The 26073-nt window shown below is 42.2% G+C and overlaps 3 protein-coding genes across 3 annotated transcripts in view; 2 read left to right on the forward strand and 1 right to left on the reverse strand.

Moving 5' to 3' along the window:
• Window positions 1-7568, forward strand: part of LOC108149740 (exostosin-1) — a 66293-nt gene extending 58725 nt beyond the window's left edge. The window contains exons 6-10 of the mRNA XM_041707667.1: window positions 4743-4846; window positions 4918-5068; window positions 5133-5465; window positions 5528-5844; window positions 6389-7568. Coding sequence (XP_041563601.1) covers window positions 4743-4846; window positions 4918-5068; window positions 5133-5465; window positions 5528-5844; window positions 6389-6497 — 1014 coding nt within the window. The 3' untranslated portion in view covers window positions 6498-7568. The remainder of the gene's footprint in view (window positions 1-4742; window positions 4847-4917; window positions 5069-5132; window positions 5466-5527; window positions 5845-6388) is intronic.
• A 9106-nt stretch (window positions 7569-16674) lies between these two features.
• LOC108149727 (cocaine esterase) lies at window positions 16675-20381 on the forward strand. The gene is made up of 3 exons (XM_017277494.2): window positions 16675-17009; window positions 17084-17176; window positions 17927-20381. Exons 1-3 carry the CDS (start codon window positions 16890-16892, stop codon window positions 19790-19792), a joined length of 2079 nt encoding a protein of 692 aa, XP_017132983.1. The 5' UTR covers window positions 16675-16889; the 3' UTR covers window positions 19793-20381.
• Window positions 20382-20435: 54 nt separating this feature from the next.
• Window positions 20436-26059, reverse strand: LOC108149726 (DNA-directed RNA polymerase I subunit RPA1). Its single transcript, XM_017277492.2, has 10 exons — window positions 25614-26059; window positions 25194-25557; window positions 23767-25132; window positions 23210-23703; window positions 22871-23156; window positions 21881-22808; window positions 21618-21822; window positions 21440-21554; window positions 21278-21377; window positions 20436-21217 (listed from the first exon to the last, which is right to left on the reverse strand). The coding sequence occupies exons 1-10, from the start codon at window positions 25954-25956 to the stop codon at window positions 20493-20495; spliced, it is 4926 nt and encodes a 1641-aa protein (XP_017132981.1). The 5' UTR covers window positions 25957-26059; the 3' UTR covers window positions 20436-20492.
• Window positions 26060-26073: the final 14 nt, after the last annotated feature.

Genomic DNA, 26073 nt, shown 5'->3' on the forward strand with positions numbered 1-26073 from the left:
AACAACGCAAAAACCAAAAAAAAAAGTAATATAAAATGAATTTAGTTTGAAATTGGTTTAGCGATTTGTTGGTGTTTTTGTTTAATTGTCATAAGCCAAAAACCGCACCGGGTAAAATTGTTTTGCGTTTTGATGTACGTGCTTGAGTTTTTAAATATTTTTACTGGTTGGATGCAGTATTTTATTATTTTTGGTTATTCATATAATTCAAAATTGTATTTTTTTATAATTGAGTAAAGATTCGTTGTTATTTATGGAAATTAAGAGCGAAGTCGCATACGCCATGTTGTCAGGCCTAAACTTTTCGCACTCTGCTTTCAGGAAAGATTTTTTTATTTTGGCTTGCAGTTCTTATATTCTTTTGCCGGTTCGACGTTTGTTAATTTTTAAGCAAAGAAAGTTTATAAGGAAAAGTTGCTTGCAAGCATTTACATACATTTTTTTACTTCCTTGCCATTTTTATCTATGTCTTCACGACTCTTTTAGCTACTTGCATAAGTTAATTTAGTGTTTGTCTTCGGCGGAGTTCGTCTTGTTCTCTATATTTTGTACTTTCTTTTTTCCCCTTTTTTGATGTTGAGTGTTTTGGGTGTCACTGAGCGCATCTTTTTGCCTGGCCAAGGAAGGAGTACATTTTATGTATGCAGCTGCCTTTGCACAGCTTGGAACTTTTAACCCGCTTTCCACGCCCACTGTCTGACTCGCCCACACACACACAACTGCAGGAAGTTGCTGGCCCCCCGAAGTATGCCAAGAAAAATAGTATGCTGAAAGAGAAACCGACATTTTCTTATTACGCAGATGAACAGGAAGCGAAAACTTTAGCAATGGAATCACAACCAGAAGTCTATTAGTAAAAAGATATACTTAAAAGCAGGCTGCAAAAATGTGTGTTTACAAAAAATGCATGGAATTTACAAAACTTATTACAGATTAAAACAGTATGTTGTGTTGTAAAGCTTTGCCATATATCTGTATGCCTGTAAGCTGTAATCCCATTTGGCAACAAAGGTCTTAGGCAATTAAATACCACACGGGAAAACATTCCTTTTGGCCAGACCTCCGAAAATTGTCTTAGATTAATCCTATTACGTAACAAACTTATTTAAGCTACAATTAAAATTCCCTTCAAATTTGGATACCATGAAAAACCTGATCGACAAAATGTAAAGAGGCAAACAAAAAATTGTTTGAGTTGCCTAGGCCAAAGGAAATTCTTGCAATTAATTTAAGCAAATTTCGGCAGACATGCATGCTGAAAATACTGCATATATTTAATATGGGTAAATGCACCGAGTCAGCTTTTAATGGAATTCCAGCCAAGCCAAGAGAAATTTATTCGGTTTGTGGTTGACGGCAGCAGGCAAACATTTTAAATTTCGTCTTTAAGCCAAATGTTTGGAGGCCAGCAAAAATGCATTCACCTGTTTTATTTCCTTACATTATCCACTCTATTGAGTCCTGGGCCTCCAGCTACCTGCAGTTACCTCAGCCGGCAACTTAATCATCGCAAACGCACACATCTATGCTGATGCGAAACGGAAATGAAGTTCTGGTTGGCTTCCCCTTCCGACCGCCTCACTTATGCTCCCTAAGTGGTGCCAACAGCGATTGTTGCTGCTGCTTTTCGGTCCTTCTGCTGCGATAAGTCGCCTTGCTGGCTGACATCCAAATGTTGCCTGGCAGCCACGAATGATAGAAAAGAAAAACCAGCAGCTGAACAAGAGAACCTCTGACATGTGTAGCCAAGCAAATAGGATTACAGTGCGACTTCCTTAACGCACAAGTTATGCAAACGCTGAAATGGCAGTTTTAAATATTTGTTTAATAGTTTTGGAAGCTACCAATGTCTTAATTTTAATTGTCAACAAAATAGACCATTAGTTCTTAGGATCTTTACAGAGGTAATCGGTATTTAAATCAAATAAATCATTAGTTTTTAAGTTCTTTGCAGAGGAAATAGGTTTTTTAAATATTGAAACCAAAAATGCTTTGTTATTTTGAATAAAAAGAAAACAAAATAATACGGCGGTGTAGAAACAAAATACGTTTATACTTATTTTATTTTATTCGAAAGTTTTTTTTTTTTAATTTAACTGTGAATTTATATTATTTTACTTAATGCTACAGAAAAGAACCCATAATCAAGTTTTACTGTTGTTTTGTGGTACTGGTAGCAACTTAAAAATTCTGGCTGTGCAACATGGATCTAAGCCAATTAAATGCACTTTGTTGGCCAATTAAAATGTGGGCGAAGGGGCATTGAGCCGTCCGTCTGGGCCAGGCCTAAACATATATGCCAGTGTGCATTGCGCATTGTGCATAATTGAATCGCAGGCGTGGGCGAGGCCAGGCCATCTCTGTCTGTCTATCGGCCCCTGTTAGCTGCCTCTCGCTCTCAATTATGCTGGCAGCGTCAACAGCATGAGATTGACTTAATTATGTCGCAGGACCAACAAAAACCCATGGCACACACTCGCAGATACTCACGCACACAGGGGGCCCAAAGAAAGGATAAACAAACACGCTTCCCGCGTTAGTTCAGCGTTGATTATGCAAAAAGGGAGAAAGTGGGAAAGGGGGAAAGCGTTGAAGAAGGAATTATAATTACAAAATATAAAGCAGGCACTTGAGACACGTTGGGAGCGCAGACAAGGAGCCAAGGATAGGCAGGTCCTGCAGAATGCAGCCAAATCCTAGTTTGGTTAGTTTCCTCCTGCTCCTACTCCTGCTCCTACCCCTGCAGTTTGGTGCTTAACGAGCGGGGCGAAGCACCATGATGGATGTAAACAAAACGATGTCAAAAAAAATAAAATCCGAAATCCGCCAACGAAGTTAGGTTGCCCTGGCTTTAAACAAAGCTTATGAATATTGATAGTTGCACAGTGAGGAAAAGCTTAGGGAGTTTTATACTCTTGAATAATGGCCCCTGACATATTCTTGCACGTAAAACTTTTAAAAAGCTGACTTTTTTTAAGTTTAAAATCTCACTATATATAGTTTTTGAAATCCAATAAATAGCTTATAATCGAATTGTAAAATATAATATGTATTAAATGTTTAGTACATATATATTGACTACTTGACAGACTATTTAAAACCTTTTGAATATGTTTTTGAGGATATATGTGTAACAGAAGCACAACTTATTGGCAGTTAACAAATATATTAGTTTTCCAAGATTTAGGGCAAGCCAACTTCGCTCCCAAACGAATTACCGACTGTCGATGTGTCAACCGTAATTGCATCTAATTGTATGTAGGTACCGCTCCCCAAACGTCTCATTATGTCTTTTGGCCTGAATAGTAGTGGAACGGATTCCGCCGGGAGATGATCGTCCCTGCATTCAAATGCTACTACTAACCACACGCACAAAAGCGGAGCGTGCCAGACAGAAATAACACGAATGAACTGAGCGTAGGTGGTGGCGGTGGCTAAGGGGTGGTAAACGGGTGCTAAATGGGTGGCACTTGCATAATGCTCCGTCTTCTGTTTTCTGTTTTCTGTCAGGTGCACGTGGCTGCACCTGTACTTGCATAACTCAACTCGAACGCCGCCCACTTGCCGCCCACTTGCCGCCCACTTGCCGCCCCCTTAACTGAGCTCTTAGTTTGGGGTCAGGCTGTGCAATTATAATTGCATTCAACCCGAACTCAAACGCAAACTCGGAGCCAAAACAGTGCCAAATGGAAAATGGAAAATGCTGAAAGTGGGAAACTGGAAATTAGAGGAGGACCTGGCAATATAGCTGCGGTCGGGATGTCTAACTAATTTGGCATGGCATACTTTAAGGCGCGCTCACACTTTGAGCGACAAATTAACGCCGCGTTAATGGCACGCAAGCTTCACCACCTCCCCCATCTCTATGCCTTTGTCTAACACTTAGTGGGCGAGAGCGGGACAGAGGGGCACTTCCGGCCATAGAGGTTGCAGTGCGACTTCCGCCGCGCAGCGGAAACTGCGGCAAAGCCCCTCGCAATGCATGTATGCATGGATTTAGCCACAGCAAAGCCCGGATAAATAGTTTTCGCCATAGAGCTGAGTATATATTGAATATTCATATGTTTGTACACTTAAAAAATCTACTGCTCTGAAAGTAAGTCCATTATAGATTTAAAGCATGGGTTAAATAGGAAGGGACACTCTTACCATTTAACGAATATTTTAGACAGACCTAAAAACTAAAGCGGTTGGAAAAGTATATAGTATATACATATTATACATATGTCATGTGAAAATCTGATATCCCAAAAGTCAGCTATACACTTGCATTAGAGTACTTTTGTTTTAATTTATATGCACTATTCGTCGTATATTTCAAGAATATTAACTTTAAGCCCGTAAACACAAAATGCAATAACTTCTTGAGTTTACCAGATGTTTGCAACTGTTTTTTGTCAGTAGTTGTATATCTGAATATGGTTAAAGTGGTTGTGGCCAGAGGGCACCATCTGCGTCAAGCGGAAAATTAGGCAACAACTCAGGCCCATTGAATTATCACACTCAGCGGAGGACAAACCGAATAGATGGGAGGAGATGGGGGATGGAGGAAACGACGGGGGCTATTCAAAGCGCAATTTGGGCCGCTCCCTGAAATGCACTCGAAACTGAGCTCAGCAAATGTTCTGCTCCTCGCTGCCCTCCTCATTAGGCAATCAATTGGCAATCAGCACTTGAGCGTATCGACAAACCATTAAACAAGCGTTAAACCCAGGCACTTGCCACCCATCCGTATCTTGCAGATCATACGCGAACGACTGCCGGATTATCCGGTGCGGAGCAGTCTGGTGTGGAACAGCTCGCCGGGCGCCCTCCTCACGCTGCCCACCTTCGCCGACAGTTCAAGGTTGGTCCTCCCCCTCATATATAATGTTATACCTACAACCTTGTTGCTCAATCGATTACGACCGCCCGCAGGTACATGCCATTTCTGTTGAACTCGATGGGTGCGGAGCCGCGTCACAACTACACGGCGGTTATTTACGTGCAGATTGGCGCCGCCCTGGGTCCGAATGCAGCGCTCTACAAGCTAGTCAGGACCATCACAAAGAGCCAGTTCGTGGAGCGGGTGAGTTCACTTAGTCATGTTAGCCATTCGTTCCCTTTAATAACTTACATTTTTTTGTTTGTAGATCCTCGTCCTTTGGGCAGCCGATCGACCGCTGCCCTTGAAGAAACGCTGGCCCCCCACCAACCACATACCCTTGCACGTGATTTCCTTGGGGGGCAGCCAGAAGCCGAGAAGCCATGAAGCTGGACCCACAAGCCAGACGACTGAGGGACGACCGAGCATATCACAACGATTCCTGCCCTACGAAGAGATTCAAACGGACGCTGTGCTGTCGCTGGATGAAGATGCCATACTCAACACGGATGAGCTGGACTTTGCCTACACGGTGTGGAGGGATTTTCCCGAACGCATTGTTGGCTATCCGGCCAGGGCCCACTTTTGGGATGATTCCAAGGTGGCAATAGCTTAGCGGGTTAACTTCGCAGGCCTTACATTACAGCTGGTTTGTCTTTGCAGAATGCCTGGGGCTATACGTCCAAGTGGACGAACTACTATTCGATTGTGCTAACGGGGGCGGCCTTCTACCACCGCTACTACAACTACTTGTACACCAACTGGCTGTCGTTGCTGCTACTTAAGACTGTACAGCAGTCCTCCAACTGCGAGGACATCCTAATGAACCTGCTGGTCTCGCACGTGACCAGGAAGCCGCCGATCAAGGTGACGCAGCGCAAGGGCTACAAGGATCGGGAGACGGGACGCTCGCCCTGGAACGATCCCGATCACTTTATCCAGCGCCAGAGCTGCTTGAACACCTTCGCGGCGGTCTTTGGGTGAGTTTGTTTATGAGGGAAAAACAAAAAGAAATACAAAATGAATCAATAGTACGTTTTGATTGAAGTGGCATCTAAGTACGCTGAAGTAGTGTTACTACTTTGCTTTCCAGTTACGAAATACAATAACTCAGAGTGCAAACGTTGCATTCAAGTGTTTTAATTAAATTACTCAACTAAAAGTAAAAAAAATAAAAAAATTCATAGCTTTTTGAAATCACTTATAATGATATATTATATATTATGATATATTATATTAATATAAAAGTATGCCATAAACAATATACAAAACATTTTAAGTTCTCATTTACGAAATCATTAAGAATAACGAAGTTCCCATGTTTGTTGCATAATTTAAGACAAATAAATTATGTATTAACAATAGTTTGATAACTATCAACATTCTTTAACATTAATGCTTAACCAAATCCACTGACAAGTAAGAAAAAATTAAATTGCCTGTTTGTATTATAAATTAGTTCCAACAGATATCATTTTATGTTTAGTTGTTTAAATAATACCTTTATTGTCTTTATCTTTTCAGCTATATGCCGCTGATACGTTCCAATTTGCGCATGGATCCCATGCTGTATCGTGATCCAGTTTCCAATTTGCGCAAGAAATATCGCCAGATCGAGTTGGTCGGCAGCTAGCGATATGTGCAACCTGGCAATAGCTACAAGCGTTAAGAGTACTGAATACATTTACACCACACATCCACAGCAATACCAATACCAATACCAATACTAATACCAATACGAACACACACACACCCACAAACAGCCACACATAAGTTTAGATGAAATGCGGTTTTTTCGACGCTGGCCAAGCGATGCAAGAACTATGTTAATTATTATTAGTAGCGAAAGGAAGGAACTTAGTTAGGAGCCAACGGGCGTTTGTAAATGTATGTATGTGTACATCGATGTAAGCATCCGGCATCCTTTGCAATTATATATGCAGTGTGTATATATAGACTCTAAATACGATTATGTGAATTAGCCTAGTTAACTGCAAGCGAAGCGAACGATTTTGCCATCTTTTTTGCTAATTTCAAATTAGCTGCGCTTAGCAAATTTTCTATACGCATACATATGTAAATGGATATATATATATGTTTAGGGACATAAGTAGCCGATTTTTTGTACTGTGTGAGTTGAGTTTTGTATGTGTAAATGTTTGTATGTCCTTGTTGCAACTCTCCGTGTATAGTTAGTGATTTATCAATGTAAACGTGTGTGGACATGGCAAAGTCGTCTCCTTTTCATTTTTTAATTCCAATCGGAGGTTCCTCGAGTTCCGTATAGATAACTATCCGACTGTATCTTCTGATTATCCGTGGCCATTTTGGAACTGCAGCAGCAACAAGCACCGGAGACCGAATCGAACTCTTTCCAGGCCATTCAGAAATATGTGCACAAAATCCGTAGAGGAGAAGCAATTAACTAATGCTAAGTTTAACGATTAAGTAGCTTTCCATTTCCAATTTGTTATGTGCAATTTTTTATTTGGACAACTCAGCTTTTAGTTCTTAACGTGGCCATTTATTGAAGTACGTAAATCAATTACCAATAGGCAATCAACTTTTAATCACTCGCGCATATCAAAAAGAAAGTGTTTTTAGTTTAAGCAAACACAAGGAAATTCTATACATATACTAAGCTTAAAGTATATTTCTATACCTATTTTTTACAACAAATATACACGATTGCAGATGAATTGTATCCCTTCTGTTTTATTATTTGATTTTGGTTTAATTATTTTTCTTGGCAATATCAATTTCCAAGTGCAAAGGGCAATAAGAGCTGAAAGCAATAACAATGTTTCAACATATCAAATGAGTTGGGGGCTTAAATAAATAAAAAATTTCAATATTTGTGGAAACCAATTTTTTGTTAATTACTTGAATAGTTGAGTGAGTTTTAAGTTTCAGAACCAATTATTTTTTTTTAATTTACATGTTTTGTGTAGATTATTTTGCTTTCTTAAAACCGAGAATTATCGTTATATTTGATTCACTTTAAAGTATGCTATTAACTCACAAACATTTCCTTTTAAACTCCCAAGATTTCTAGAGAGTTTTGAGTTTCTCTTAATTTTTTCATGATAAACATTTCTGCAAAACTACCTAGTCTTTTAAATTACAACATATTTTGTTTATCCTTTTGTTGTTTATGTCCTCCACAGCAAACTGTTACTTAAGAACCCAACAACACACTATGGTATGGATTCGATTGATGCCAACTTAGAATGTTGCCCAAACTCTCGAAACTCTTGACTGCCAAACGCGAAATTGTTTAGCATTTATCAGTCAAATATGCTTATCGGCAATATGAATATATACGTATATGAATGGATGCTGTGCATGTCAAAACATGACTGCGCCAGCGATCAGACAGAGACGGACGATTGGACGGACAGAGACGACAAATGCAATGAAATGTTCCCTATCAGCATGCACATAAATCAAGCATTTCAAACAAACATTTTTGCCGTTGACTACGAATAATAATAATCAAAAATGCCAGATATATGGATATGCATATTCCGAATGTGTGTGGCCCAAGGCGAAGGATATGCACATCACACACACACCCACACACACAGCACACCCACATACACTGCGACATTCAGATGCGTATACATATAGGCAGCTGAAAAGTTGAAACCGAATGAGAACAAATTTTGTACAGTGCGTTTTATTTTTTGTATCTGTGTGTAAAGAATATTTGTATTATAACTCGTATATAATTGTATTTGTGAATTTGTATTTGACACAACAACAAAAACAAGGTAAACGAAAATGAAAACACAAAAACAGACAATTGCACTTTTTATACAGATTTAAAAAAAAAAGAAGGTAAACATAGAGGAAAAACTTAACCAAGACAAAAACAAACATAACAATACAAAACAACTTGACCAAAAAAATTGAAAAGGCTCCTTGATCCCGCCCCGCCCACACAAAAACGTAAAGGAAAACAAGAACGGAGAAAAAAGGCCAAACACAAATACAGAGCGATTGCAAAAGCCATTAATTAATAACAGTAAAATAATTATTGCAGCCTGCAAAACGGTAATCAAATTTATTGCATTAACATTAACAAAAAGAAGCGCAAAAACGAAAAAAAAACATGAAAAACCCAACCAATCTTAATGAAATGAGAATAACATTGAAATACGAATATGGATGTTGTGATACGATTGAAAATTGCATGTGCTCTCATTAATACATATAGACTTTTAACCCCATTTCTCCTCTGTACTTGTCCTTGTATTCATCCACTACCGTCAGATTTTTTTCCATTTATTTCATTTGCGTTATAGAGATAATTGTGCATAATCAATTATTTTGCCACATTTAACTGAACAAGCCATGTGAAAAAAATCCACAGAGAACACTTCATTCACTTATTATTCCGATGGGTTATTCAATAAAGTAAAATGCATTCCATCATGTGCAGATTTACGCTTTGCATAAATGACAGACAAAAGAATGGGCAAAAACCTAAAAGGGTGTTATATTAATGGACTTTTAAAGGGTTGAAGTAAAAATATTAATTTTCAAATGTTAAAAAACCTTTCCACTGAATTATTTCAAAAAACAAAATTAGTCTGAGTATAAGAAGCCCATTTATCTCGCAACACTTATGCTTATCAAAAACTTGCAATCCCTAAGATAATTTTCGCAGAATGGCTTGACAAAAACGACAATAAAGTGTGAAGAAAAAGTGTTTGGAAAGTGCAAAGATACAAAATCCTACCACTGATTATGTCTAATATATTCTACCCAAGTACTTGTAACGAAATATCATTTTGTAGAGCTCAACCTACTGATATCTGTGTGTTGGCTATGCTTCAATTAAAACATATCTGAGCTTAAGATTGATACTCTGAGATAGATTTACGCACCTGGCCCATCAAATCATTGCGTAATGTCCATTAACTCAATTGAAATCACATCCAACTCACGCCTGTCACTTGTCGAATATTATTATATTTCATTTTGTTTCAGTAAATTTCAATTGGCAAATATGAGATGATTGGCATTTTGCGGAAAAAAAGGAATGTAAATGCAAACCGTTCATGAAAATATTTGTTTGCACTCTCCCCTTTTGTTTTTCCACGGTAAATAATATTTTAAAAATGTACAGAAACCAAAATAAATCCATGTTGAACTGCAAGTAAATTTAAACCAATATATATAGTGAATGTGCTTAAAACTATTGCCTAGTTATGATTGTTAAAGCTTAAGGCATACACCCACACCCACACCAACACCACACCACATACCAACACACACATGAATAAATGTAAATTACATAAATAAACCCATGAAAGCGAAAACAAAGTAAGCCTAAACCATTAATTATTGGCAAAACATCGCAGCAGAAATATTATATATATGTATCTATATATATATAAAAAACAACAAATGTGATTTTTGAATAAAAATTAAACTGAAACTCAAACCAATTTCGACTTTCTCTTTTAAACTATGCTGCTAATGCATTTTCAATTAAATCCAAATACATGGGTGCAAAGTTTGCCAAAGGAAATAGCGGAAACCTCTGAACAAGCCGAAAGTTTCGTTGCCGTAAAATGCGTCGCCATGTCTCTGGTTTGCCAAACTAAAAGGAAAAAACTTATATACGTATACCTACCCTTTAGATTCTCGGGAAAATTGATAAACCGGACTGCCTCCTCAAGCCTGCAATGAAATTATGTGGTTTGCATGCCTTTTATGCATCGTGGTGACGAAGCACTTTCAAACTGGCAATTATGACATCGATATTGCAGGGTCTTTTATAATTAAGTCGATTATGGAATGCTTTTAGCGTAAATTCACATTTAAAAGTCACATTTAGCTGTTGTGCCTTTAAGAAGCTCTAAATAAATAAATACTGATCGTATCGAAGAATCCTTTCTTACACACATTTTACAAACTTAAAGATTTTATATTTTGTAAAAAAAATTGATTTTTTTGGCCAACGAAAGCAGAATGTCTCATAACAATTTAAACAGCCTGAGTATATAGAATGTCCACAATAACAGTACAATTATCTTATACCTTTGGCAACCAAAAATAAATTACCTGCAACAATATTCATACGAATAACAAATAAAAAGTTTACAGAAAAGATCAAAGGACATGATTATTTCTGAAAGCCAAAATCATTAAAAAAAACAAGCACTTCGATAAAGTAACCAATATCAAATTTTCTTTATATAAATTGGATTTGACTTTAAAAGTTTGCCGGTATTTATTTGACCATATGCAAGCTGTTCTTACACGATATGGAGGTAAACATTTTTTCAGGATTTAATTTAGCAGCACAGAGGCGACCCCTGGCGGCGGTCACTCGCTTCCGCCAGAATGCCTGCTGTTGACATTGCCAAGGTTGTTGTTGCATATTGCTGATGTCGCAGTTGCTGTTGCAGTTGCTTTTGCTGTTGCTGCAACTACCCCATTTTGCGAGTGTGTGAGTGATGCTTTTTGCAGGCAACAAAGAAACCGCCAGAGTGCCACGCCCACCCCCCCCCCAACTAACCACTCTAGCCAAAGCACCCACCTCCACAATTTGCCCTCCAAAAAAAACAGGCAGCAATCTAACATGGGACAACCTAAAAGTAGGCAGCACATATGCTAGTTTCTTTTTTGCAGCTACAATATTTTGCATTAATTAGAAAGTGGGCCATGTTCAGGCCCCCCCACCCCCTTTCACCGTTAGGCACTGCCAACTTGTGTGTGCGGTTAGGGGCATAAACAAAATGGCTGCTGCTGTTCGCAATTCGCGTTGTTTGTCTGCGGAACCGTTAAATTAGGCTTAAAGCAGCTGCCAGCACAGGCAACTTCTATGCATTGTTTTGTTAAATACTTTACGCAAATTGCCAGCCCACTCTTTGCTTCTTGTTGTTTCTGCTAATTATGTAATTACCACGGCCAAGTTGAGTGTTATTGCTGTAGCTACCGCAAAATTCCAATGCATTTCAAATATTTTCTCCTGCTATTCAAGAGTTTGAGCGCGATATTTTTCCCCAAAACAATTTCATATATTTCTAATTAATTAAAACCACAAGTAATGTTCTCCGGAAGTTAAGGAGTCAAGGCCCATATCCCATATGTACCATATATACCCCATCCTCTAAACGACCGGTTATGTTCAGATGGCCCTGAACGATTCCGGCAACAATAAAAAAAAAAAAAAAAAGGAAGTTAAGGCAAAATGTTTTGTAGAAGTTAAGTTGTTGTAGTTACTTAAGTTTTAATATCTTTTTTAAGTTAGTTAAAAATTCTTAGTGAAAATTCTTTACTTAAATAGTACATGAACTATTTTAAAAATTGTTAAAGGTCAATTAATATCATTTAAATTATCCTCTTAAATTTTATATCAAAATTGTTGCCTAAACTTACCATACAAATCGTATACCTGCCCCAAATTTGATACATGAATTTATTTAATTCGTGTCAAAAAGTCTCTGTCCCACCTAATGGGATTTAGCCATGAAACAAATTTATGCATAAATGCATTGCATAAAAGTCTGGTCGAATTCTATCACAAGTGTTTACGACTCGTTAACTAAACGATTTTGTATACGAGCATGCAACAACTATTTGCAGAGATATGCCAAAACGACGACGACTACATCTGATGCCATTGTTTAGCAAAAATATGAAAATATGAAACCGAATTTGAATTGGTGAGGCAGTCAAGCTCCTAGCATCGTATCAGCAGGAGCTGAAACAGAAGCTATGGCAATCACGGAAGCAACCCACATCCCTCAAATTTTCCATCCCGAAAAATTCGGAAGAGGGGAGTGGGTGAAATACACGCAGCTCGCTCTGACAGAAAACTAAAAACTTTGCCAGGCATTTTGTATACACAAATATATAGAAGGCATGCTGGAAAAATGAAAACAAAATCATAGCGATGGCAAGAAGAAACAATTGGCTTTTATTGAAGTAAAATTTAATAAAGAAGTTTTCAATATGCTTTGGCAATATGTAAACAATCAGCTCGGCTCCAAAAATCATAAATATTTTCATTACGGAATTGCAACAAAGGCCAAACTTTCTGCGACTTGAGGGTTTCTGCTGGAAGTGTCCTTGTTTTTGCTATTGTTTCGTTTCGAGTGCAGCTGCCAAATTTTCTCAATATGCACTCCACAAATATTTATATAAATTTCAGTAAAATTTGTGTTTCCATTTAAGGTCGTCGCTTACAAGTGTTGACGGCAAGTTTTGTGTCAAGCGTTTTTATGACGAATTTATTGGACTGAGGCAAAAAGTATTATCAACATTTAAATGTCACAACAAGCTGTAGCCCTTGGTCAGCCGACTGCTTGGACAGACAGTGGAGAAAGAACCAGATGCGAAGTCCAAGTCAATTCAAAAAGGTGAAAAGGAAGTTGGAATTTATTGCCATCAAAGAAAAGTCTGCTAATCTAAACTGATTTATGGGAAAGGTCGCAGTACTGCCTTTGTGAACTTAAATCATATTTACTTAGCAACATTTTTCTGAAGCGTGTTAATACTTTTCAGATTTGATGTTTGCATTCGAAGTAAATGTACTTGCTTGGCCATATATTCAGTTACGACCTTTGCCTTTTTTTATAAAAATCCTATGCTAAATTTATATTCTCTTTGTTTTATTTCTAATATTCATGGGTGCACAATAAACAAAATTTCACCTGCCATACCTACAGCCATCAACCTTTGCCATTATTTCCACAGCACTCGGTCAGGCTAATTTGTTTACAGCCAACTGGCCCAAACACACACACACATGAGCACGTTGACCAAACTAGGCCGCCATTGCCATTTATTATAATTGAATGGCGACCCGCACAAAACCGACCTGCAAACCGCCGACGTTCGCAGGCATAAATTGATTAACTTGCTATTGGCCAGGCTGAAAGACAAAAGCGGGACCTGGAGGGACCCTAGGGGCTGCCAGAGAGGGGAACCATGGACTCCAGTGAGGCGGGCATTTAAATGTGCACTTTGGGTTTCATAATTAACTGAAAATTATGTGCGTTGCTCTAGCAAAGACTCACAAGCCTCCACCATAACCAAAAATAAAACAAAGTACATTTAGAACAAATAATTTTCTTAATAAAAAAATCGGTTTCTAGGCAGTCATCAAGAATTAAATTAAATTAAGTCTGTTTTGTTTTAATATTTCTGGATATGTAGCTTTTTATACCCTTGCAGAGGGTATTATAATTTCAGTCAGAAGTTTGCAACGCAGTGAAGGAGACATCTCCGACCCTATAAAGTATATATATTCTTGATCAGCATCACTAGGCGAGTCGATCTAGCCATGTCCGTCTGTCCGTCTGTCCGTCCGTCTGTCCGTCCGTCTGTCCGTCTGTCCGTCTGTCCGTCTGTCCGTCCGTTTATATGCAAACTAGTCTCTCAGTTTTAAAGCTATCTGCATGAAACTTTCCCAAAAGTTGTCTTTCTATTGCAGGTAGTATATAAGTCGGAACGAGCCGGATCGGACGACTATAGCATATAGCTCCCATAGGAACAATCGGAAAATTAATGAAAAAAATTATAACTTTGCTGTTTTTTAATTTTTTGTTTAGTTCTTCGACATATAGCAATAGTTATATATTTCAGAATTATGGTTTAAATTTCATCAAAATCGGACGACTATAGCATATAGCCCCCATAGGAACAATCGGAAAATAATTGAAAAAAATTATAACTTTGCTGTTTTTTAATTTTTTTGTTTTGTTCTTCGACATAAAGCAATGGTTAAATATTTCAGAATTATGGTAAAAATTTCATCAAAATCGGACGACTATAGCATATAGCTCCCATAGGAACAATCGGAAAATAAATGAAAAAAATTATAACTTTTCTGTTTTTTAATTTTTTTGTTTAATTCTTCGACATTTAGTAATGGTTAAATATTTTCGATTTACGGTTTAAATTTCATCAAAGTCGGACGACTATATCATATAGCTCCCTTAGGAACAATCGGAGAAATAAATGAAAAAAATTATAACTTTTCTGTTTTTTAATTTTTTGTTTAGTTCTTCGACATTTAGTAATGGTTAAATATTTCCAATTTACGGTTTAAGTTTCATCAAAGTCGGACGACTATATCATATAGCTCCCATAGGAACAATAAAAATATAAAAATAACTATCAAATAATTGAGCTGCAAATCATCATAGCTTCAATGTTTTTAAACTTATACGCAAGTAAATTATAATTTTAATGTTTTCAAAAATGTTTAATTCTTGCAATAGCTGCAAGGGTATATGAACTTCGGCTTGCCGAAGTTTGCTTTCTTTCTTGTTTTTTGTATATTAACCGGTCACCGTTTTAGTTGCGATCTATCTATATAAAATGTTTTAGGTTTTAAATTAAATTATATAAACATTAAAATTATTTGAGAGGTAGCGTTCATTAACTTGATATTATTTATTTAATTTATATTATATAAAAGGTTATGTTTGAAATATCAAAAGAAAACGTTGCTTTAAACAATATGTACGTTTTGCTTTTTAAATATCAATATTAATTTTATTTAATATATGCTGATAGTTTTGGTCAGTGCTTCGCGGCTCTACCTGATTTACGGTGGGTAAAGACGACTTTGTGTTCGTTATTCACGCAGGTCAACAAACAAATTATATTTTAAATTAATTAAAATACATAAATGTGGGGACATGATGCTGGAACGTTCCTCCGACCACATGCACATCCACGTTAATTGTGGGCATTCCGCCAGTCGACAAATAGCGATCGCCCGCCGAACTTTGCAGACTCAGACCGGAACTCCGCCCCGGCGAACAGAGTCACTCGACTCGACTCTCTGGCTAACTAACAACATATTGGGCAAGTGGGGAATTACGGCAGCATTATGCTACATTATCTGCTGCAGAGCCTAAAAACCCAGCGACAACTTCATTTACCAGTGGAAGTGAGACGGAATGAGGGCGGGAAAGGGAAAGGGAAAGAGAGTTTGGAAACAGTGAAAAATTTATGTTTGACATTAACAGCAGTGCGGAATTCAATGAAAAACAAGAACGAGGGAGGTACTAGAACTTTTGTTTTCAAATAATTGGTAACTTGAAAATAAAGGATTAAAGTACAGGGTAACTAGAAATACCTAATTTTATGTATTGCACACTCATTCTCAAGCCACTTCCGTATCACCCCAGATAGTGTGTTTCTTGTAAGACTTTTTTGCAAAAGCATTTAATTGAAAGCTGTCCAATTTGAGTCTATAATATACGCTCTCTCAAGAATAATTAATTAAACTTATACATGAAAGTTGAGATCAGTCTAGATCTACGAAAAGACGAGGCACAACGTAGCTTTACCGGACTAGCATTTAATTTGATCTCATTCTTAATGAGTAATTAGAGTGATATCTTTATTAAATGAATTCCAGTTTAATGGTAAATTTAAATCAAAAATGTTTAAACTTACTTTCGGTAACCACAAATTCTGCCCTCGAAAGGGCTGACTCTTGGGTTTTAGGGTCCAGATCCACATATAGTTGAGGCCCGTTACCATAGTTCTATAAACAACTTCCCCAACGCGCCCCTGCACCGTTCTACACTCCAATCCAGCTTGCTGCTGGATGGTATGGGTATGGTTATGGTTATGGGTATGGGTATGGTATGGTATGGTATGAATGGTTGGTGGTGGTGTCGCTGGCATTTTGATCTATGGATGCATGAATGATTCGCTGCGCACCGCAGCAACAAAAGCTACAGCGACCGTAATGACACCAGAAAACAATTGAAATAATTCTAGCAGAAATTGTTGTTAGCTCAGCCAACATTTTTCGTGGTGAGTGTTTTCTTTTTTTGTGGCTCAGTTTCCATTTCAACGTCGAGCGAACGAAAAGTTGCAGCGTAAAAATACCAATTGCGGTCAAATATTCACGCATATTTCGCAATTTCTCAATTTCGAAAAACTACAAAAGATAATTAATTAATGTGCTTAAATGCGCCATGGACTATGCAAAAGTTATGTGCTAAAAAGTGAGAGTTAAAAAGTGTTGCAACAGGCAATCATGTGGAATGCATCAAGGATTCAACAGTTTTTCCGGCTACTACCGATTCTGATTCATCTGTCCCGATTTTGTTGGGCCCAACAGACGCACATCAAGCTGGAGCAGGGAGACCTTATTGGGGTAAGACCTATTTTATAATAAACTAGGTGTTAAGAAAGGAGTTTAAGGTAACGAAATTGGCTTTGTGCTTTCAGCTCAAGGTCTTTCCCGATGGAACACGTGGCGCTGTCTACGCTTTTTTGGGCATTCCCTATGCTCAGGCACCTCTCAACGAGCTCCGATTTGCTGTAAGTTTTATATAATATAAGTAAACATTTTAAAATATTTAAGGATTTTACATCTTTGAGCCATCTTTTGGTACACTCTTACTCTTAGTATTAAACATTTAGCCATACATTGTACATTTCTTATTTGATAACACGCTCTTTTTAGGAATAGGATGGGAAATGAATTTGATTGTCACAATTATTATTTTGATTTCTTTTAATTAAGCTGAAACTATTATTAAGCAAAAAAAAGATTTTAAACAAAATCTCAACAAATGTGATTTGTATTTATAGAGTGAACGAAATCAGTTTTCCATTATAATTTGAATTATTTATAATGTAATAGATAGATTAATATTAGATTTTAACAGAACCTACAGAACCTAAATTTGATTTGTTTTTATGGAAGGAGAGAAGTCTGTTTTTTTTCTTAATTATTTGAATTTTATATAACTTTAGATTTTCTTCTTAATAGGATTGCAAAATTAATAAGCTATTCTAACTTTTTTACATATATATAATTCTCTCATTTTTATGGAAAAACTATTATTAAGCCATTAAACATTTTGAAAAACGTAAACAGGTTTAAATTATTATTTAATTACAATTTTGTTTTAAATTTTATTTTATATGTATAATAACTACCTTGAATTTGAATGACCTTATAGATCACATGAAACATTTAGGCTAAAGTACTTTGAATTTAATGGATACATTGATACAGTGCAACCACTGATTTAATCCCTATTTGTCTATGACTTTATCCGCCAGCCTGCCAAGCCGAGTTCCAGCTTTAACCGCACCCTCCAGGCCACCGCCATGCAGCCCCTGTGTCCGCAGCTCTCGAACACCATCTACGACGAGAGCTCGGATGGCGGCATTCCCAGATCAGTGAGCACAGACGAGGACTGTCTGTACCTGAGCATTTGGACGCCGGAATCGGGGATGCGATATGGCAAACTGCCCATCGTTGTTATTGTCACGGGTGAGGAGTTCGCCCACGACTGGCCCAGAAATCGCATCAATGGCTTGGATTTGGCTGGCGAGGGCATTGTGGTGGTCAGTGTCCAGTACCGAAATAATATTTACGGATGGCTGAGTCTGGGCGCAGAGCATCGCCATGTGGCCGGAAACTATGGCCTAAGTGATGTCCGAATGGCCCTGCGGTGGATCCAAAGGAACGCCGACGCTTTCGGTGGCAGTCCGGAGCACATTACCCTTTTGGGTCACGGAAGTGGAGGAGCACCACTGGCCCTGGTTGCCACTCTAGAGGAACCCCAGCTGGTGAAGCAGCTGGTGCTGATGTCACCCGGTCCCATTGTGCGCACCTTGGGTCGGAATCACCAGAAGCGGATAGTGGCAACGGGTCAGGATCTGGTCAGGAAATTGGGCTGCCAGTTCGAGGAGGCCCAACGGCGCCAACTGATGGGTTGCCTGAGGCGCAAGAGTCGAGAGGACCTGCTGCGCGCCTACGAAAGTGTCTACAACCATGGCAACGGCAGCTCCCAGCTGGGAGTGCTTCTGCCGGAAGGACTCACCTTCGAGCAGCGAGTGCGGAACGAAACACTGCCGCCGCTGCTGCTGGGCATCACCTCCAATGAGGGAGCCTTCCTGCAGGACTACTGGCTGGATGTGGCCAGGGAGGGTCAGGTGGCGCTCCACAAGTACATCAATCACACGCTGCTGCCCAATGTGATGCGAGCCATGGGTTCGGCGGATGAGCAGAGCTCCTCCCAATTGGCAGCCATCAGGTGGAGGTACTTCAATGGCCAGGGAGAGGGCGTCGTCCACCTGCTGGCCGGAATGCAGCGGCTGCTCTCCGAGTCCCTCCACGAACTGCCTTTCTTCCGGCTCCTGGATCAGTTGAACGGGAGCACCAGCTATGCCTACGTGTTCGATCAATCGCACTCGATGGACATGCGTGGCAGGAGGAACCTCTTCGGCGGGGCCTCCCACAGCTCCGATCTGCCCCTGCTCCTGGGTCCCAGTCTGTTCCAGCAGATTGCGCGCCGGAGATTCAGTGGCGAGGAGGAGCAACTCTGCCGTAAACTGAGGGGAGCCTTTGCCAACTTCATAAAGAACGGAAATCCCACGCCGGGAAGGATCTTCGATGGCTGGTTGCCCCACAGCAAAGAGAACCCATTTGTCTACAGTCTGGGTGAGCAGACGAAGGCTTCGCAGGCGGGATCAGTGGACGAGGCAGAGGTGGACAAGTTGCTGCGAGGCGAGACGGGAGCCACGGGCACGGATAGGAGCTTGTCGCGTAGCAATCGCCACGATACCTACAGAGCAACTCCCTCAAATTCCTATACGGCTCGCAATCAACTGGATTCGGGCTACTCCCATCACTTGCAGCGGGTTCACGGCTTCTGGCAGGTGCTGCTCCCACTGGAAAGAGAGGAGGACCTGCGCGGAGGAGGAGGAGGAGGAGGAGGAGGAGGAGCACTTGGCCAGCGAGTGCGACTGCTGGAGGCGAGTGCCGATGCCGCACGCTATCGACAGGGATTCTACGCCATGCTGGGACTGGTGTGTCTGCTCCTGGCCTGCCTCTGTCTCTGCGTCTATCTACTCAAAAGAGACCCCAATCCGATGAGACGACGCAGTGCCTCGACGGCCTCGGACTGCTATAGCTTATGACATAAGTGGTTTCGTTGGACGACCATCTTTGGGGGCCGGACGGACGAGGGGCCATCGACCTCGGGCATTGCCAATGTCGAGTCCTGGCGCAAAGGTGGTCGTGCAACGAAACGGGCAGAGGAAGGAAACGGTGGCGCAGTCGGTGGCGGTGGCGGAGGAGCAGTATCTGCGAGTGGAGGAGACAACCTTGGGGCAGAGCGACGAGAGCAGATTCACAATAATCAGCGTGCAAGACGTCCCCGGCAATTGCAGCCGTACGATTTCAAGATTGCCCACTCTATTGGAGGAGCAGGAACTGGATCCGGACCAGGGTTCGGAGGAGTGGCAGCATCATCGGGCAGAAACGGAGGCGCAGCCAGAGCGGAAACACGATCGGGAGGTGGAGCTCCGCCTGGAACTGTTGAGGAACTCCTGGACCCTGTCGCCGGCAAATTCGAGCCGAGTGTGGCTGTTAGGAACTGGCAATACCAGTTGACTTGTGATAAGTTCTGAAAGCAACCAAAAATTGTAATTGTAGTTTCGTATGCTTATTTTAACGTTTTATGTTTACACTTGTCCGTAATTAAATAAACGAATATTTTACACATTAAATGTAAAGAGTTCAACTTGTCCAATCACTTGGACTCGATTAATTTTTCAATAATTTTCAAACATTAATCTATGTTTATTTAAACACTTTTCAACTTAACAAAAGAGCTTATTAACCAATTTTCGTGAGCAACTCAAAGGCACCAGTGCCATTTCGCACTGGAAGGCCGACCATTAGCCGACCTGACGGGGAGTTCAGCTCATCGGATCTGCCGAAACCGGTGGCGCTCCTCAGGAACTGCAGGCTGGACTCGAAGGACATCTGCTGCAGCGGCGACGAGGAGTGCTCCATGCCCTTTCTCGACAGCGGCTGGAAGGTGCCGTCGAAGGTCATGTAGTCGGCGATGAGCGAAAGATGCCGGCGGTCCACCGTGATGCCGTAGACCTTGAACACGTTGCTCACCTCCTTGACAATCACTTGGGAGGCTGCCTCGATGCCGTACGTTCGGGCAATCGCATGGATGTCGTTGGAGTACAGGCGATTCAGGTCGAGAATCTTGTTGTGCTGGAACATCTCGCCAATGTTGATGCCATCGGTCTTCAGCAGCTGCTCATCCTGGCCGCCCTTGTAAATAATGGCCCGCTTGATGTGCTGCACCTGGTGCACCACACTCTTGCCCGCCAGCTCGCGGATGATGGAGGTCAGATCGGGCTTCTGGTAGCGCACACTCAAGCTTAGCCGGACTTTGCACCACAAGTGGTTCTCCTTGTCGTAGGAATAGTCCTTGACCATTTCGTTGCTGAGCAGCCTCTCCACCGACTTGTCATCGCCATCGTTCTCATCACCGTTCTGGGCCTTTTCCTCGTCATCCTGATCCTCCGCCTCTTCGTCGTCGTCTGAAAGTCAATGAGAGCTTTAGTATCCCTCAAATATATAAATGTACTAATCTCAGTTACCATTGGCATCGTGGAGTTCTTCAACATCGTCTGGGTCATCGTAGTCCTTCTCATCGGTTTTGCGTTGCTTCAGTTTCACACCAGTAGCATCGTCATCGCCCTTTAAACAAATTACATAATTCAATTACATAAAGTTTACTTATTGTTCAAAGCTTAACCCACGTTGTCGTCCGATGAATCATCGTCATTTTCTTTTGCCTTCGCACCACCCACATCATCGGCATTGTCCAAGTCGTCATCTTCCTTATCGGCGTCCTTTTTGTCGTCTATTACAACTCTGGAAATTTAAATGTATTTTAGTACTTAAGGTAATACTGTGACGACAGCTTGGTGTTCTTACATTTTCGTTGTCTTCAAGGCGTTGGAGAACCTCAATATGGACCGAATCAGTTGCTTAATGAAGGTCTGGTGCATGTACTTGATGATTTGCTTGGGTCTGACCCCATAATCCTCCTTGTACACCTCCCTGGGCAGGAATTGGAAGCGCATCTCATACTCATAGGATCGCTCCGGTTCCAGAACTAAACTGGTGTTGATGTGCACAGCTGCATAAAGGAGTAGTCATTAAGTATAGCACACATGGAGGCAAATTTATGCACTTACACTCCAAAAGGTTGGCCAGAGTCACAGCATTCAAATTGATGCGCAGCTTCTCCGCCTGGTTCTGCTGACCAGGCTTGATGGGAATATCCATCGAGGGCGTCTTTATGTTCGAGGAGGCCAGCATGAGGATCTCCCGAAGTCGGGGAATACCCAGCGTCACGTTCATCTCACCACGACCCGCAAAATGGAAGGTGTTCAGTGTCATCTGAGTGGAGGGTTCACCAATCGATTGGGCGGCTATCAGACCCACAGGTTCGCCAGGTGATGCCAATGCTTTGATAGTCTTCACCCGCATGATGTCGGCTATGGTTTCCTTATGTGCCGGCTTCCTTCGAGCATAGTCATCGATCAGTTTTCGCGTCCTCTCCGACACACTGCCGTAGTAGACATCCTGCTTGTAGACGGCCACCGAGGGATCCGGACAGCGGGCATACTTCTTGCGATACAAAGCCTTGTCCTCGGCATCCGCCTTCTTCCACAGCTTGAGCAGACCCTCGTCAAAGCGACGGCGACCCGTCTTGGCGTTAATTTCATTGGGTCGCTTCACTTCCACCTCCTCGCGCAGCTCCTCGGAGAAGTGAGTGAAGGCGGCGCGCAACTTGGCCGGCTTCTTCTTCTGCCAATTGCGGATATGCTTCTCGTGGCGCTGCACCTTGGCCAGATTCTCCTCGTCCTTCATCAACTGCAGTTGACTGGGCCGCAGAATGGCCGTGGCATTCTGGGTAAGGAAATCGGCACAGAACTTGTCGTTGAAGAACTTGGACTTCAGGATGTCCAGACCATCTTCGCCGTAGAGGAACTGCACCACGCTGTTGTCACTGTCGCGAACTGTGAGATCATAATGGACACTCAAGCCCTCCAAATGCTTGATGAGACAGCGCTGCAGGTAACCGGAGCGAGAGGTTTTTACAGCAGTATCAATGAGACCCTAAATTGTAAGATACAGAAACATTAAATACAGATAAATCGTGACAAGTAGTCCAAACTCACTTCACGACCTGCCATGCAATGGAAGAAAAAGTCCTGCGGCTGAATGCCTGTCATGAAGCGACCATCGATAAAGCCGCCCGACTTGGGTGAGGTCTCAAAAGAAGTGAAACTGGGCAGCGATTTGCCGGATATCATCAAGGGCGGTCGCTTGCCCTCCAACTCAATCTGTCCCAGCAGACAGGAGATTTGCATAGTGTTCACCATAGATCCCTTGGCACCGGACAGAACCATCAGTTGCAGATTGTTCGAGGGGAACTTGGTAATCAAACCACCCGGCAGGCAAGTTCTAAAGAGAGAGAAGTTTAGTTTCTCATCAGTTTAGTTGGAATATAATCTTACTTGTTTATATCGTTTGTGTAGCCATCCAAAAGTGACTTGTATTTGCGATCCAACAGCACTCGGAACTTTGTGTCCTTCATATAGGCCTCCTCCATTTTCTCGACCAACTCGTCGTGTGGTGGCTCATCCTCTAGCTCCAAAGCTGCAGCCACTGCGCTGTTTCCCACATCGCGACACTCGTCGATGATCTTCCTCCGCTTTCGATCCGCCTCTCCTGTCACCAGAATATCCTTGACGCCCAAAGTAAAGCCTTCCAGTTGCAGGAAGAAGGTGAAGACTTTGGTGAAGGCAGTGAGCAGCCGGGTGGAAACTTCGCCGCCATACAGCTCGTACATGCAATGGATTAGACCAAAAGTCGTCGCTCCATACTGCTGTTTGTCCAGAACACCAACAAGCAGTTCTCCCTTTCTGATTTGCACTTGGCTCTCGCTGAGCTCGTTTTCCTGAGGATTCGTGCCACAAATTGCCGGTCGTGGACGGCTCACATTCCAGTTCTGCAAAGGATTGGAAGAAACGTAAATATGCGAACTAAATTTCAGTCCATAAAGCTTACTTACCTTACCACCAATCTTGGCAAACGAATCCAGATTAATTCTTTCATAGCCCTCGGGAATAAGGTTGATGATAATGGTGGACAAAACCTGCTTTCCGGACCAAAGCCTCGCTGGTTTGAATATAGCCGGTGGGAGTAGCTTGACGTCCTTTATGTGATGCGACAGTCCCTGGAACACCAGTTGCTGGTAGTCCTCGCGGTTGAAAAACCGCCCGCGAATCGAGAGCTTCACACCCGAAATGACGTGGTCCTGAATGAGTCCACCCAGAGGGGTACCGTCTTTGGGCACCAGATAGTTGCTGGCCACGTTCACGAGGTTGTACGCCTCTGCCCTGGCCACCTCACTCTGCGGATAGTGGGCGTTCATTTCGTCACCATCGAAATCGGCGTTGTATGCCTTGCAGTTGGAGTAGTGCAGGCGGAAGGTCTTCTCCCCCGGCAGGATGCGAGCCTTGTGGGCCATAATGGATGGCTTGTGCAGCGAGGGCTGCCGGTTGAGCAGCAGGACATCTCCATTGAGCACGTGCCTATGGACGATTTTAATGCCATCCTTAGGATTCGACAGCAGCAACTTGGCCATACTCTCCCGCTTAATCGCATTGTCGGCGGGTATGTAGGTGGTGAATCCGTTCTTATCCTGGATGTAGTTCGCTCCAGGGTGCACATCCGGCCCGTTGCACACCATTTTTCGCAGCTCAGTAACATTCCAGTCGGTCACGGGCACGGGATAAGACAATTTCCTCGCAAATATATCAGGAATACCGATCTCATCGACGTTTATATTCGGATCCGGAGTGATGACAGTGCGCGCAGCGTAGTTCACACGCTTGCCCATCATATGCTTACGGATGAGGCCATCCTTCTTTTCAATAACCTGCTTCAGACCTTCGGCAGACTTCATCTCGCGGGACATGTTCACGTCGAGGAGCACATCCACAGAAGTCTGTAGAGCCAGCCACGCGTTGTACAGCTTCTCATGGGCTGTGCCGCCCTTAAGGTTCTCAAAGGCGGCCTTGGCCTCCTCCGTGAGCTTCTCCTGGCTGCCCTTCATGTACTTAAGTACCACATTCAACACATGGTTGTTCTCGATGATGTGGATGTAGATGTCCGTCTGCGGATTGCCCTTCAGCATGTCTCCGATCATGTTCATGGGACGAGCGCGAGGCGGCGTCACCGGAATCGTTTCCATGAAGAACAGATCCACTGGTGATCGATCGCTCTGCAACGCATCCGTGTTGCTAAGCCCCAAAACAGGCACTAGAAGCTTCAAGAGCTCCGGGTAGTTGTTGTAAATCTGGCGCAGATACCGACGGCATTCGTCCGCGAAGATAACCTTGTTCTGACCACCGCTCTCAAGGGCCCCACCACCGCTTTTGAAAGAAAACATTGGTTAGTTTCAAAAGCATATTGGTAGAGGGTTTTTCATCTCACCGCTCCTTAAGATCCGCCATTGTGACGTAGAAAACCAGCCTGCGATGCATGTAGCGCACAAAACGCATGGACTTGTTGCAGTGCCTGCACTTTTTGCCCGCTCGCTGCAAAGCCAGTTGGGTAACAGCCGTGCGCAGGGAGCAGCTCGTCTTGGTGGAGTTGCCCGAGTTCTTCTCGTTTTTCTCCAGCAGCTTGTACATGGCGGCGATGTTCGGATGCACCGCGTCGCCGTTCCTCAGGGTCACCAGATCGTCGGAGTTCTGGCACACAATCTCCGACTTGAAGAGCTCCAGCTCCTGGGCCTCGATAATGTAGCCCGCGTCGATAAGGCGCAACTGCAGCATGATGATCTCACGTTCGTGGTCTGAGAAAGAGGAGATTTTAGCTACTGATTGTATTGAGAGTGATATTGTGGGTTACCCTTCATCTGCAGTTTGTAGCAGTGCAGGCAAAAGATGCACAGCAGCCGCTGCACCAGTTTGATGAAGAAGGGATTGTAGACTGGCGTGCCCAGCTCGATGTGGCCCATGTGTCCCGGACAGTCCTGCATCTTGAGGCAGGTGCCGCAGGGATCCATGCACCGGCCGTAGGAGCCCATCCGGATGTCGTAGAGACCACCGGGCATCGCGTGTCCCAGTGCATCGAACGTGATGCCCGTGATCACCTTCACCACGCTCAGCTTGTGGATCTCCTGGTCGGTGAACACGGCAAACTCCAGGTCCGAGGGGAACACGTGCACGTCCATCGCCCGCTTGGAACCCATTTTGCCCGACTAAATTCACACTTTAAGTAACAAATCAAATAAAAATCTAAGCGCAACAGGCGCGCACGTGTGTGGCTATTAGAGGTGGAACCACATCGATTGTTATAGTCAACTGCC

The sequence above is a fragment of the Drosophila elegans genome, unplaced genomic scaffold (genome assembly GCF_018152505.1).
Source record: "Drosophila elegans isolate 14027-0461.03 unplaced genomic scaffold, ASM1815250v1 contig_183, whole genome shotgun sequence".
NCBI classification, from domain to species: Eukaryota; Metazoa; Arthropoda; class Insecta; order Diptera; family Drosophilidae; genus Drosophila; species Drosophila elegans.

Excerpts from the sequence above, each read along its gene's own strand:
- LOC108149727 (XM_017277494.2), top strand. The coding sequence starts at position 16,890 with ATGTGGAATGCATCAAGGATTCAACAGTTTTTCCGGCTACTACCGATT. Across the intron at positions 17,010-17,083 it reads AGCAGGGAGACCTTATTGGG|CTCAAGGTCTTTCCCGATGG; the intron begins GTAAGACCTATT and ends TTGTGCTTTCAG. Across the intron at positions 17,177-17,926 it reads TCAACGAGCTCCGATTTGCT|CCTGCCAAGCCGAGTTCCAG; the intron begins GTAAGTTTTATA and ends TTTATCCGCCAG.
- LOC108149726 (XM_017277492.2), bottom strand. The coding sequence starts at position 25,956 with ATGGGTTCCAAGCGGGCGATGGACGTGCACGTGTTCCCCTCGGACCTG. Across the intron at positions 21,823-21,880 it reads TCTGGCCAACCTTTTGGAGT|CTGTGCACATCAACACCAGT; the intron begins GTAAGTGCATAA and ends TCCTTTATGCAG. Across the intron at positions 21,555-21,617 it reads GCCTTGAAGACAACGAAAAT|AGTTGTAATAGACGACAAAA; the intron begins GTAAGAACACCA and ends TTAAATTTCCAG.